This window comes from Parambassis ranga, chromosome 2 (genome assembly GCF_900634625.1).
Source record: "Parambassis ranga chromosome 2, fParRan2.1, whole genome shotgun sequence".
NCBI lineage: Eukaryota > Metazoa > Chordata > Actinopteri > Ambassidae > Parambassis > Parambassis ranga.
The window spans coordinates 1540737-1555787 of record NC_041023.1 but is presented as its reverse complement, the minus strand read 5'-3'; the positions used below and the strand labels follow the sequence as shown (position 1 = coordinate 1555787).

General features: G+C 45.5%; 1 protein-coding gene across 5 annotated transcripts in view; it reads left to right on the top strand.

Moving 5' to 3' along the window:
• The window catches only part of zeb2b (zinc finger E-box binding homeobox 2b), a 55457-nt gene extending 47938 nt beyond the window's left edge, over positions 1-7519 (top strand). For 3 of the 5 annotated variants that reach the window (XM_028430325.1, XM_028430317.1, XM_028430349.1), the window contains 4 exons: positions 731-839; positions 922-2933; positions 4854-5034; positions 6501-7519. In XM_028430325.1, the coding sequence (XP_028286126.1) occupies positions 731-839; positions 922-2933; positions 4854-5034; positions 6501-7075 (2877 nt within the window). In that variant the 3' untranslated portion in view covers positions 7076-7519. The remainder of the gene's footprint in view (positions 1-730; positions 840-921; positions 2934-4853; positions 5035-6500) is intronic. The other 2 variants (XM_028430341.1, XM_028430333.1) reach the window with 1 other exon arrangement.
• The last annotated feature ends 7532 nt before the right edge of the window (positions 7520-15051 follow it).

Below are 15051 nucleotides of genomic sequence, written 5' to 3'. Positions count from 1 at the left end.
GGGAGGAGTGTGTGTGTGTGTGTGTGTGTGTGTGTAGCAGAGAAAATGTGTCTGTTTTTTTATTATTTACCAGCATCCCCACCTCCCACTTGGATTAATTGTTGTGCGAGCTTTACACAGCAGCTCGTTGTTGTCACTGCGTATTATATTTTGATTTTTCTCTCTCTGCCTGTTTGAATTGCAAATGTGATGGCTCACAAGTGATGTTTACCTTTGAACAGCGAATCAAGGCTCCTCAGATTATTAACCAGACATTTGAGGTTTTTAGAAAAAAGACCTAATTACGGTGAAAAAGACGGTGTGAGTGCAGGTATGCAGGGAGAGAGAGAGGGAGAGAGAGGGAGAGAGAGAGAGGAGTGTGATTAGACCCAAATTAATGAAAAGTAGATCAGATCGCTTCTAATGAAGGAAAAAAAGCCTCTTTTCATTGATTCTATTTTCTGGGCTGCCAAATTGTAAAGGCAGGCCTCCTTTGGCTGAGGAGCCAGGAAATTAAAAGGTATGTGACTCTGTGTGTTATCACCGCCGCTGCCTGCAGCCGAGGCAGCAGCAGAACGCCAAGATGCTCCGTTGGCGAGCAGAGCCCGGCCGAGCCGAGGAGAGGAGAGGATGGGGCTTGTTGCTTGTTGTCATGCCGACCAATTGTGATTATTTGCTGAACTCTCACCCCCCATGATGTTTGTATATTTTTTTAAATATCCCCCTCTCTCCCTCTGTGTCCCTCCTGCAGCACCAACTGCTCAACCAAGCAGCCGGCAACCGCAAGTTCAAATGCACCGAGTGTGGCAAGGCCTTCAAATACAAGCACCATCTGAAGGAACACCTCCGGATCCACAGCGGTGAGTGACCCTGAACATGATTCCAGACGCCGTGCAGGTTTCATTTCTGTTGTTTTAATTGTGATTCTTCTCTCCGTTTCAGGTGAGAAGCCGTACGAGTGCTCCAACTGCAAGAAGCGCTTCTCCCACTCGGGTTCCTACAGCTCCCACATCAGCAGCAAGAAGTGCATCGGCCTGATCGCCGTCAACGGCAGGATGCGCGGCAGCATGAAGGCGGGCTCTTCCCCCACCTCCGCCTCCGCCTCGCCCACCAACACCGCCATCACCCAGCTGCGGCAGAAGCTGGAGAACGGCAAGCCGCTGGGCCTGGGTGACCACCACAACAACCACCTGAACATCAAGACGGAGCCGCTCGACTTCAACGACTACAAGCTGATGATGGCGTCTCACGGGTTCGGCGCCCCCGGGCCCTTCATGAACGGAGGAGTCGGAGGGAACAGCCCGCTGGGGGTTCACCACAACTCCACCGCCCAGAGCCCCCTGCAGCATCTGGGGATGGCGGGGCTGGAATCGCAGCTGCTGGGCTACCCCGGCCCGCTGGCCAACAACCTGAGCGAGGTGCAGAAGGTCCTGCAGATCGTGGACAACACCGTGTGCCGGCAGAAACTGGACTGCAAGCCGGAGGAGCTCTCCAAGCTCAAGGCCTACATGAAGGAGGTGGGATCCCAGATGGAGGAGCAGAAGCAGGCGCTGGCGGCGGCAGGGGGCGGGGCTCAGGTGGGCCTCCCGCTGGTCAATCACAACGGCGCCACCAAAAGCATCATCGACTACACGTTAGAAAAAGTGAACGAAGCCAAAGCCTGCCTCCAGAGCTTGACCACAGACTCAAAGAGACAGATTAGCAATATCAAACGAGAGAAGTCCAACCACCTGCTGGACGGAGGTGTGGAGGAGAAGGTGCAGGAGAACACGTTTACACCCTACGCCTGCCAGTACTGCAAAGAAACCTTCCCCGGGCCCATCCCTCTGCACCAACACGAACGCTACCTGTGCAAAATGAACGAGGAGATCAAAGCTGTGCTGCAGCCCAGTGAGAACCTGATGCCCAACAAGCCGGGCATCTTCATGGAGAAGAACGCCCACCTGGCCTCCTCCATGTTGTCCGAGAAGGGACTCACTGGGCCTCTTAACCCTTACAGGGACCACATGTCTGTGTTGAAGGCGTACTTCGCCATGAACATGGAGCCCAACTCGGAGGAGCTGCTGAAGATTTCCATAGCGGTCGGCCTCCCTCAGGAATTCGTCAAGGAGTGGTTCGACCAGCGGAAGATGTACGGCTACGGCACCACCAGAACCCCGCCGCTGGAGCACCGCAGCAACGCCGATATGGTTGTCGGAACAAATAACCACCACACTCCACCTAAAGACTCTCTGGCAGCTAGGTCGCCCGTGTCCCTCATGAAGCCTGCCGACCGCATCACGTCGCCCTCCATCGCCGAGCTCCACAACAACGTCAACAACTGTGACAGCAGACACCTGAAGAACCACCAGTTCGGCGGCAGCACCAAACCCACGGGCGACAAGTTGGACCACTCCCGCAGCAACACGCCCTCCCCGCTCAACCTGTCCTCCACATCTTCCAAAAACTCCCACAGCAGCTCCTACACTCCAAACAGCCTGACTTCAGAGGACCTGCAGGCCGAGCCGCTGGACCTGTCGCTGCCCAGACTCATGAAGGAACCCAAGCACGCACTGACCGTCAAGAGCAGGCCGAAGGTCAGCAGCATCAGCCTGGACCACAGCGGCATCCCGTCTCCACGAGAGCACTTCGAGGAGCCTCTGAACCTGGCCTATCTCAAGAAGGATTTCTCAGGCTCCACCAGCAACGGAAACCTTGAAAAAAGCACTAGCCCCATCTTCGGCATTAACCCCTTTGCTGCCAAACCCCTGTACACGTCGCTTCCGCCCCAGAGCGCTTTCCCGCCCGCCACGTTCATGCCCCCGATGCAGGCCAGCATACCGGGCCTCAGGCCCTACCCGGGCATGGATCAAATGGGCTTCCTACCACACATGGCCTACACTTACGCAGCGGGGGCGGCCACCTTTGCCGAGATGCAGCAGAGGAGAAAGTACCAGCGGAAACCAGGTTTCCAGGTAAATAAGCCACCTGTGGTTCTGTTGAACGCCCCGGGCTCCGTCAGAGTCTCTAAAACCGTCTGAACTCATTTCTGTACTAATTAAAGACGACTTCAGAGGCAGAGAGAGAGAGAGAGAGAGGCGCTCACCTGAGGTAGACCGATAAACAGCTGCGACACCAGCCCGAGGTGCAGGCGGCGTTAGCCGGGCTGCTTTCAGAGAACGAATCAGACAAATAAATAAAAACACACTCTCCTCCCCTCTCTCCTCTCTCCTCTCCTCTCTCCTCTCTCCTCTCTCCTCCCCTCTCTCCTCTCTCCTCTCCTCTCTCCTCTCTCCTCTCTCCTCGCGTCTCTCTAATTGTGGCGCTGCAGATTCCTCCGACTGCTCCGCAGCCCGCCTGATATTTTGTTGTATTAAAAGTGGGTGAAGGGCCTTTGTAAAAATGACAAAGGTGAGCCCCGGAGCTGTGCACTTCCCTCAAATCTCCCGTCGCAACTTTGCTGCATTTTAAAGAGAGAGGGAGCCGAAAATGAGCTCCTACACGTGGATTAATAATGCACGGTCTCCATGTTCATTACCAGTGACTGCTGAAGGCTGTTTAACATAGAGGGAACCATCCTGATGAAAAAAAGTATTAATAATGTTTCCTATTCTAAGTTATTAAATTAGATTTTAAAAATACAGCTACAGGCGTTTAGTTCAAATTGATTGCAGAGTGATAGTGGTCCCTTCTTTAAAACACAGCGCCGCCCGCGCTGGCCTCACATTATCACACACAGATTCATTAAAGGAAGCTTTGCTGCCTCAATATTGCCCATTAAGGTGCACCTTCTGATTTTAATCATTATATGAGTTTGCAATTTCAAGAATGGTTCTCCGCGCCTCCTCTAATGTTGTAATATTGTTCTCCATCAATTCATATTTAAGACTAATCTTCATCATAAAAGAGAGGGGGGGGGGATTTTAAAGGAATGTGCAGAATTAAGACAAAATTAGACCACACTGAATACACCATTATGGCTGCGTTTCATAATGAGAAGCCCGTCGCTTACAGATGGCTGATATTACTCCACGGCTAAAAGTTTTATAAGAAATAAACGCTGCTGCTCATCAAAAATGCATGAGAGCGTGTCGCAGTGTGTGATTGTTTGGGAGGCTGCACAGATGTTTGTATGAGCGTGCAGCAGCTTTGATTTAAAGACAGCTTCCACTTTTTGTCTCACATGCTCCAATCTAGTTAGCAGTTAGCATCTTTTCTTTTTCTTTTTTTTTGCTACAAATGGACGATAAAAACAGATGTTAGCTTTTTGTGCTAAGCTAACTAGGAGACATTTTTAGCATTTTGCAGCCTAGCCCTTGCTAGCATTAGCGTGAACGTTTCTCTTTTTAACATAAACAAATGCTAAATAGAAAGCTAAATGTAAACAAATAGAATTTGAAGTAGGTATTAGCTTAAGGTTAGCTTAAGCATGCTTGAAGTAAAAAAACACATTACTTATTTAGCTTTTTACAGAAGCTAGCGGCTAGTTAGCAGCCATGTTTAGTACCAGTCAAATGTTAGCATATTTACCATGTTAGCATGCAGCTTAAAGTCCCCAAAGCTGGTAGACACCAATGAGCAAAAATAATGTTGCTAGTGCTAAGTGAGCTAGTTAGCGGTTAGCAGCCATGTTTAGTAACAGTCAAAACTTAGCATATTTACCATGTTAGCATACACCTAAAGGTGGTAGACACAAATTAGCAAGTGCTAAGTGTGCTAGTTAGTGGTTAGCATCCCTGGTCTGTAAGTAGGAAAGTTGGCTTATATATCACACAAGTTGGAATTTATATTAGCTCCCAAGCTGCAATGCTAGCTTTGCTAATGCTACGAGCAGCTGATATTTACTGTCATGTTTCGTTTTCTCCTCTTTCTGTCTCCTCTTCTGTTCCTCAAAGGGGGACCTGCTCGACGGTACACCAGATTACTTGTCAGGGCTGGACGACATGACAGACCCCGACTCCTGTCTGTCGCGGAAGAAGATTAAGAAGACCGAAAGTGGTATGTACGCGTGTGACTTGTGCGACAAAACATTCCAGAAGAGCAGTTCCCTTCTAAGACACAAATATGAACACACAGGTATATACTGTTCTAGACCCTTATTTTAAACCCCATGCTTTTTTTGATTATGTTTTAAATGTTTGTGTTGACAAATCCTATCGAGTATGATTATATATATATTTATATATATTCTTATTTTTTATGTTACCCCCCTTTTTCTTCTTCTTCTTCTTCTTTCCTTTCTCTGTTTGAGTTGTTTATATGTAACCCAACAGCTAACGTGCTTCTTCATTGACAGGGTTCTCCAACGATTGAGTAGATTTGTTTACATGTTAGCGCGAGGGCCTTAGGCCCCGCCCCCCCACCTGGTCACATGATGTGTGTTCTTTCCTGAAGCGCAGGTAGCCTGTAGCCTCTCTGCAGCCTCTCTGCTCGTGTGGTTGTCCTCTTTATTTTCCAATCATATAACCATTCTTCGCTATCTTTAAAGACGCACATCAATTCACCTAGACGCACAAAGTCAGAGAAAGAGGCCCCTAATGCTTTTATCGGGGCCCATTATTGGCGATAGATCCCATCAGCAGAGCGGCGCTCAGAAGCTTCAGAGCGCCGATAACAAGTCTTTCATTACAGTTATTATACACAGATCCTCTTTCACTGGGTTGCATCATTTATTTTATCCACTATCTGCAGCGCGGCGCTCGCTGCTTTTTTCATGTTATCTGGTCGGACATAAAAGAGAGGGAGGGAGGGAGGGGGGGGGAGAGGGAGGGAGAAGTCTTTTTATTTTTATAAGAAAAACATAGAATAAAATAAATACAGGCTGCGTTATCTCCGCTAGCTCACGAGCGGAGAGCAGCATCCAGATGTTGGGCTGTCAGGCGGCCATGTTTCCACACAGAGAAGCCATAATGAGGCCCTTCTTAGCTGTGGTTGGAGGAGGAGGAAGAAGAATGCAGGTAGAGTTCAGATTAGTGAGTTTAAAGAAGAAGCCATGTGACCACATGACAGGCGGCGAGACGTGTCGTAAAAAACGCGGCTCGCCCCGCCCGTGTGGTCGGCTCCGCTTTCTCATTTCTGCCCAAAAAACCCAACGGAGGACCATGAAGTCAAATTGCGTTGTGAGATAAGCAGGGTAACCCCTGCTCCTCCTCCTCTTCCTCCTCCTCTTCCTCTTCCTCCTCCCCATATGGGCTTGTTTCCTCCTTCCTCGCGCCTCCTCTGTTTGTTTGCTTTGCAGCAGTGTATTTATGTTGCATCCATCAGAGTGGCACGCAGGCCTAAAATAAGGAGTTGTGGTCGAGCTGCTCCGTGCTTTTAACCACAGGAGGGAATTTCCATAATGTGGGCCCGTGGATGCGAGCGCACTTTCTCATCCAATAAACAAACAGCCCGGAGTCGGAGCTGGATTTAATGCTCCGTGATGTCATGTTTGCTCCGTGCCGTCCAGTTCGTCAGACTTGTGCTGTGCTCTGAGTGTGTGTGTGATGTGCTGCAGCCGGCGTCTCACGCCCCCCTCCGCTCTGTGTTTTGTGTCTCCGCAGGCAAGAGGCCGCACCAGTGCCAGATCTGCAAGAAAGCCTTCAAACACAAACACCATCTCATTGAGCACTCCAGGCTGCACTCGGGGGAGAAGCCGTACCAGTGCGACAAGTGCGGGAAGAGGTTCTCCCACTCGGGCTCCTACTCGCAGCACATGAACCACCGCTACTCCTACTGCAAGCGGGAGGCGGAGGAGCGGGAGGCGGCCGAGCGGGAGGCCCGCGAGAAGGGCCACCTGGAGCCCACCGAGCTGCTGATGAGCAGGGCCTACTTGCAGGGCATGACTCCTCAGGGTTACCCGGAGCTGGCGGAGCGCGAGGCCGCCATCCTGAGGCACGACGCCGTGAACGGAGGGATCAGAGAGGGACGCAAGGAAGTGGACGGAACGTACGCGAAGATGGGACGCAGGGACGAAGAGTTCGAGGAGGAGGAGGAGGAGAGCAAGAGCATGGACACGGACCCGGACACGTTGAGGGACGAGGAGGAGAACGGAGAGCACTCCATGGACGATAGCTCGCTGGACGGCAAAACGGAAACCAAATCGGATCACGAGGACACGATGGAGGACGGCATGTAATCGGCGGCGGCGGCGGCACTTCAGAAGCTTCCCATCTTAAAAACAAAAACAGAGTTTTACGTTTGTCTCTTTGGGTTCAGCATTCTTACCTGCTCGGTTATAAACGTGCACGTGCCTGAAGCTTCCGGGAAGCTTCCTCTGACGGACTCCTCGGGCGGGTGGGGTGGTGGGGGGGCAGGACTCAAAGATGAATTTGGAGGGAAGGAAGACAGGGAGGCGTGGGTTTGTGAAACAAGCTGCATTATGCAAACCGAACACTTCAACACATGTACAGTACTAAGGCCTAAACATCCGTGTGGTGCTAACCTCCTCAGATAAACCCCCGTGTTCCATAGTATTTATAGCACAACTAGTGACTTGTACAAATTGCACTCCGCTTCTATAATCATGAAGAAAAATAATAATAATAAAAAGTATTGCCTATGTATATATTTATACAGTGTTGGAAGAAGAAGAGCAGCGAGTCACCTGCACTACGACGGCCCTTCCTCGGTTTCTTCTCGTCTCTTTTTAGCTCATCTCACAAGCAGCCGCACTGTCCCAAGGCCTCCACGTGAAGAAGGAGGAGAAGGAGAAGAGACCTCCGACTTAAGGGAAAAATTCACCGTTTATGGAAAAAAAAATGCTCAAAATATGAAGGACGAAGCCTTTGTAAGGTGTTTTTGATAAGAAAAAAGAAGCCTTATATGCAAACCTTTTAACCTGTGTGTTTTCTGCAAGTGCCACCCTCGTGTCGTGTAAAAGGAAGGTTACTTTTCTTCACCAGCTTCAGTATTATTATTATTATTATTATGAATAAAATGGTTCACCGTTGTTCTTGGAAGCACCCGTGTCAGTATTATAGGCAGCAGTTCCTTTTAGTTTACATCATGTTGTGCAATGTTTCCTCAGTTCTTCTGTTCGTCAGTATTACACCAAACCATTGTTATTATTTTTATTATTATTTTTATTCTTTGAAAAACGACAAATTGCATTCATTTTATTTGTAGGTTTGAAAAAAAAACGACAAAAAGAACATTATTTATGTGGCCCATTTTATATTTCCTGATTTTATTTATTTCATACTGTTGTGTACAGTACTATAGTTCTTCAATATATAGATATATTTTAGTAAAAAGGAACATGGTGTCGATCATAGGGGCAAATTTTACGTAAAAAAAAGAGAGCATTTATTGTGTTTTGAAACATTGTGAAATGCGAAGTTTTAATTTTATTATTTTATTTTATTTCCTTTTTATTTTCCAGCTACTGGGAAATTCCAAAATTTGGGAACTTTTATACTAATTGTGAAAACACTGTATTTTCGACTGAAAAAAAAAGAAAAATTCCACTTTCTTCATCTTTGTTTCTTTTTTTAAGCTAAAAAAAATAAATGAATGAAGAGGGACTGTTAAATACTATGTATGATATCATGACTGAAGAAGAATCTTTCCTGAAATGTCTTTGTAAAAGTATTATTGAATTCTTAATTTGTAATTTCTCTTGAAAATGACCCTGCTCGAATAAAAGTAGCCAAATTACAGAGTACCAAACCCTCGGCGCTTCTCCTTTATTCTTAATTAACCCTTTAAATATTGATTAAAGCAAAAAAAAATAACGCTTTTATTTTGAAATATGAATCCATATTTTCTTGTCTTTGTTTATAAAATTGTTTTTCATTTTTTTAATTAAACAGAAAGCTGTGCTTGAAGCTTTTATTTTGAAATATGACATGCTTTTTTATTTTGTCAATAAGACAAATGCCTGATTTGAATTATAAATATTGATTGAAGCTAAAATATATATGTCATTCGAAATTAACCCTTCGAATAAGACGAAGCAGACAGGCAGGCCTTTGCACATATTTTGAAGCTTTTATTTTGAAATATGACATGCCTGTTTTTTAATTTTGTCAATAAGACAAATGCCTGATTTGAATTGTGAATATTGATTAAGGCTAAAACACACACATGTATCATTCCAAATTAACCCTTCGAATAAGACGAAGCAGACAGGCGTTAACACAAGCTTTTAAGCTTTTATTTTGAAATATGACATGCCTGTTTTTTTATTTTGTCAATAAGACAAATGCCTGATTTGAATTATAAATATTGATTAAGGCTAAAAAAAAAACGTCATTCTAAATTAACCCCTAAAATAAGACGAAGCAGACAGGCAGGGGTTTACACATACTTTGAAGCTTTTATTTTGAAGTATGACATGATTTTGTAATTTTGTCAATAAGAAATTAATTATAAATATTGATTGAGGCTAAAAAATATATATATAATTCCAAATTAACCCTTCGAATAAGAGGGAGCAGACAGACGTTTGCACGTACTTTGAAGCTTTTATTTTGAAAAATGAAGATGCGTGTGTTTCTGTTTTGTAACGTCATGGAGAGTGTTCTATTTTATTTGTTTTTTAATTTCTCCTCCCAAATACGTCCTAAGACAAGAACACATGGAGACATCTGAGCATGTACTGAAGCTTTTATTTTGAAACTCGATAGCACACGTCGGCCTTTGAGCCTTTTAACGCAGCAGTAGAAGGACATGAGAGGGAAATTGTTCTTATGCTTATAAATGAGCTCTAACGTCCTCTAAAACACTTTGGCCCGGGCCCTGACAGGTGGACTCCAGCAGAGGAGGAAGAGGAGGAGGAGACGATGCTCCTCTTCCATTAGACGCTCACGCCGCGCTATGCAGATTAAAAAGCAACATCAAAAGGCCGAGATGAAAGCGTCCGAAGGTTGAGCGATGCCAAACATCAGAACGCGCTTTGCATATTCCGATTATTCCTATCGATCGGAGCGCCATCGGATCATTGGCCGACCAACTGGCAGATAAAAGAGCGGGTCTTAAATGATTAGCTGATGAATTTGATACTGCGCTGGGAGAAGTTTCTTTTACATTTTACTTCCATTAAGACTAGCTGGAAACAGGCGGGAAGGTCAAAGGTCACAGAGGAAGTGATGATGAAACGGGCCTGCAAGTGGAGCCGGAGCGGAGCTGGCTTTGTGCTGTCTGCACAAACTCCACTTGTCACTCTTAAATATCGGCTCACGCTGATGTTGATCCAGTCCAGTCTTACATTCACAGATCAATACTGCCTCAGACTATTAGCCGCGGGCCCAGAGGAGGACAGCTTTTAATTGCAATCAAGCTGCATGATGGTGCCCGGGATTGATTTTCTCTCTCTCTCTCTCTCTCTCTGAGTGCTTCACAATTTCATTTTTATATAAATACATGTTGACTGAGAGGAAAACAGTCCCCGAGTTCAGACTTAAGGAGCAGAAATTGCGAGTAAAAGACGTCAGAACGGTCTCCTCCTGCCTCACAAACACCACAACAACAACACGAGCGTGTAGTAGTAATTCATACGAGTGTCATGCAGCCATATGCCCGGGCCAGATTGGTGGTGTGTTTTGGACAGCTGAGCTCTGATGATTCACCGCCCGGCCTCGTTATAGACCAAAGCTAAAGTGTACATTTAGCCTCGGGCTGCTCGGCTGCCTCCACAGATACACTTAGCTTAATAGTTTAAAGTCTCTTTTTATTCCACAACTTCTACCTGTTACACACACACACACACACACACACCAAGGGGATTACAACATGGAAAGAAGGCTCACGCTTTAATGCACAAAATAAGAGTGATAGAGCATGACAGAACACAGAATGAAAATAGGTCTGAGGTTTGGTGGGAGCGTTTTTTTCCATGTCGGAGCTGGAGAACACATCAACCAGCGAACAAGGAAAAAATGAGGAGGAGGAGGAAGAGGAGGAGGAGTGGATGTTTACAGCCAGTCCAATCACTGGAAAGCAGCTTTATCTTAGCTATATGCACATAGTTGTTGGACTCATTAATAATTACAGAGCATAGAATACATGTATGTATTCCTCTGCACTGCTGTGATGTCCTATTTGTGCTGCTGTGGAGTAATATCTGCAGAAATCTGCACAAATACATGAGCGTTAATGAAGGCTGCGTTCCATTCAGAGCAGGCCGGGCCTGCGGGCACGCTGCTGCACTGCGCATGCGTCACAGGTGCGCTGAATGGAACGGTGCCGGCCTCAGTAATCACTACACCTGCGCGCTGACAGGCTCCGGGTCCGCGGTGGAACACAACACGAATAAAAACACGGATACTGTCGGATACGGTGTAAAAGTCACGGACACGTTTGGTGAAAGAGTTTTTATAAATTAAAGGTGAAGCGGAGGAGGAGGAGGAAGAGGAGGAAACACCAGAGGAGCGTGGCTAATGCGGTAAGCTCATTAGCATGATGCTATATCAATAAAAACAATTTTACGTTTTTGCCCCGTGACGTCATGACGTCATGACGCTGTTAAATAGTACGAAGTGTCTATGAATATATTTTTATTTTTATTATTAATAATGTGTTTTTGGTTATTTATGCTTTCTGCTCGTGCTAGAGGTGCCAGAATTTAATTTAATTTATTTTATATTTGTGAAATACAAATTAAAAACTTTATTCGTAAAAAACAACATGACGACACAGGTCAAATTTTCAGATTTTTATTTTTTAAATGTACAAGTTAGAGAAATTAGACTAAAATAAAAATCTTTCAGTATCTTGATTTAAAAAAAACGATGACCTGCTTGTGCCTGCTTGTTGAGCTGTTTCTGTTCTTTATGCAAAGCTTAAATAAGCTGGCTAATTATTTCACTGCCTTTTTCTCTGTATTAATTGGCGTTAATTGGTGTTTTCACCTGCTGCTAAGCTAATGTGTAGCTTTGTATAGGTGTGCATGTGTTAAATGGTTCTGAGAGGGGCACAGATACACCAGCGGGGGTCACAAAGGTCAACGTGGCAGTCAGCTCGAATATTCCTTATTTATCCAAAAAAAAAAAAAAAAGTGTTTGGACAAGGAGGCGAAAAAGTAGAGGAGACTCTCACACTTTTGACCTCATTAAATTATTTACATATCCCCATATGCCACCCGGACCATTCACAGGGCACATGAAGGACGAGAGAGTGAGTGAGAGAGAGGGAGCAATCCTCGGACCTGGCACTCAGCGAGAGAAAGTTCAATGACATGCAGGGAGGAAAAGCACAAGTGACCAGCAGGGATTAGCCAATCAGAGCGTCAGAAGAGCAGCCAGCTGTTCATTCTGGCTGCAACGAAAAGAGGCTCGGAGCAGGTGGTGCAGCCCGGTGCCAGCGGTGCTACAGAGGAGGAGAAGAAGATGATGATGATAAAAGAAACCTCGCCTTATGTGAGGATTACTATTATTATTATTCATAAATAACATTTTCTTGGTTTTTATTTAGAGGCCGCAGAGAGCTACAAGTGAGGGTAGGAGAGGTAAAAGTGAGTCAGGATGGTCAGTGCAGAGCTGAGTCCATTCCCCCATGTGAGTGGGTCTGAGTGCCACCGCTGCCTCCTCCAGTGAATGCAGCAGCTGCAGAGCGTCACAAAGACAACAATGCTCTCACCGCCGGAGGAGGAGGAGGGACTTCGGTGCACCGCGGTGATGTTGGACAGCTCTGCGAGGACCCCCGCGTGGAATTTTATTAATTTGCATTTATCGTTTTATGCGCTCGCTCGCACAGTGGAGTCATGGTATGGCCATGGTGGAGCAGGCTCCTGCAGAGATGTGGCACAGCTTCTCCACTGCTGCACAAAAAAAAAGTTTATCAGAGCTTTTTAAATGGCACAAACCTGCTCATAAATGTAGGTTAAAGTTGGTTCACACATAAACATAAACATCCACCTGATGCCTGTTGCTGAATCACATAGAACCCCGACTTGTTGTGAGTTTAAAGGACACAGAGGAACGACATCATCACATCATCTGACAGCCTGCCCATCAGCCAATAACATCCTGAATTTTTGTCACGTGACTGCAGGTCACATGTGAGTCAATCATGGCTTTCTACTTGCGCAAAAAAGTGCAGAATTTTTTGTTTTTTTACAGATATTTTTTATGTCAAAGGCTTTTTTTGGCCATTTTTAACATTATTAATTAATTAGTTTCTTCATTAACGATTTGTTGCCGCTGATATGTCTTTAATTTCACTAGATTTCACTAGATTTGTGTTGCATCAGAAGTTGATTTCAACTTCTAATTAATAATGTTTGTCGTCTTATTTCAGTTGTGAAGAGACGCCGACATCAAGAAGAAGGAGCCAATAGGAGAGGCCGACAACAACAGGTAGGTTAATGCAAACCAAACACCGACCCTGAACCAGGAACCTGTCTGTCAGTGTTTGTGCAGGTTGGTCAGGTGACGGCAGTGACTTCCTGTCAGTCAGTCAGCCTCCCTCCTCTCCCTCTGAGGGATAAGTGATTATGTGTTTTGCCGATGCGTTTGTGGAACTCTTTTGATATGCACAAACACAGATTCTAATGCAGCTTTTTTGGCTGACGGCTGATTAGGATGCCGGCTCATGGCTGAGTCCGCTGGGCCCCAGCTGGGCGCAGGGAACATCGCTCATTACACATCTTCTAGAGCAGTGTGTGTGTGTGTGTGTGTGTGGCGGGGGAGCTCATTCACACTGCGGCGCAGCATGCCGGTGAAGGTGTAATCATATCATTCTAAATCACCGGTCAGTTAGGTGCTGGCTCATGCCACAGGGGCCGGCTGGAGCCTGATTAAAGCTCGGCCAAAGACAAAGTGACACGTCCTTAACCTCATCAGAGGAGACGTTAAGCAAACCATCACTTCCCCGTCAAGGTGCGAGCGCTTCACCCCGCACCCCCTGAATGAATCCTCCACCTCAAACGAGGGCTTTCTTCTCAGGGTGGCTGCATGCATGTTTTATGAGGGCATCATGGCCGATGGTGGATGGCTGCCTGGGCGTTCCCATCACTAATACGCTACTGTCCTCTTGATTTAATTAGACGTTGGGCCCTCACTATTTTCGACAAGGAAATATCTGCTCTAATTAAGCAGTATACTTCAACCAGAGGAGGAGCAGACAGCCATTCAGCGCAGGGTTAATGTGGTCATAAAAAATCCATGATTTCTTACCCTTTGCCCTCCTTTTTTTGGGAAATATTTCCCTAACAGATCTCTGCCAGTGCGTCTTTTTCTCTGGTTTGTGATGATTCATGGCGGACAGACTTAATGGACTCCGTCCTGTTTTGTACTCTCTCCCTGGAAATAGATAATTACTCCATCGAGGAGGCGAACCTTTGCGGTCCAGCCCTCCTGAATGTAGCGTTACATGTATGTAATTTCTTAAAGGAAGCATTCCCTCTGTAGCCTGCAGGGATTAGGCCTAATGACAGAAGTTAATTATATTAAGAGTAATTTTCAAAAACAGTTCATGAACTGCAAATTATACTTAAAATTGCTCCTTAATGCTCTTAACTGTAATTAAATTGCCTAATATCTTAAGAAAATGAACGTGTGGGACAGGAGTGATGGGTTATAGGGGGAACTTTTAGGGAGTTCAGCGGTTAATGGTCCGGTAATGTGATGCTCAGATGATGTTTTTGTGGGAACAGTTGCAGTTCCCTGTGATTTAACTTGTGTCCATGGTAACAGTCTGGTATACTTGGCAACGGCCCTTTTTTTCTTAGATTTAACAGAATGCTGCACCTTAAATTCATTTTTTTTTCTTCCACAGATACCTGCTAAACTTATCAATAACCTTGCAAAAAAAATTATATATATATATAGCATAGCATAACAAGCATGGGTACTGTTCTTCTCTATGATTGAACTGTAGCCCTAGCAACCGTCTGTTATACATAGCAACAGCTGTTTCTTTAGGAATAACACACCTCACTTTTTTGCAGCTACTTATTAATTCTTGCTAAATCAATGTAACACAGCATATTCATTTATTTAAAATAACATTTAACAGACTTTCTTAAATGTTTTTTTCTCTATTACCTGAGTTGTGCCCATAGCAACAGTCTGCAGTACCTAGCAACGCTGCACGACATTTTATATGATTCTTCTCTGTGATCTAATTGTGTCCATAGCAACGGTCACTGACAGTCATAGGAAAAAAAAACCT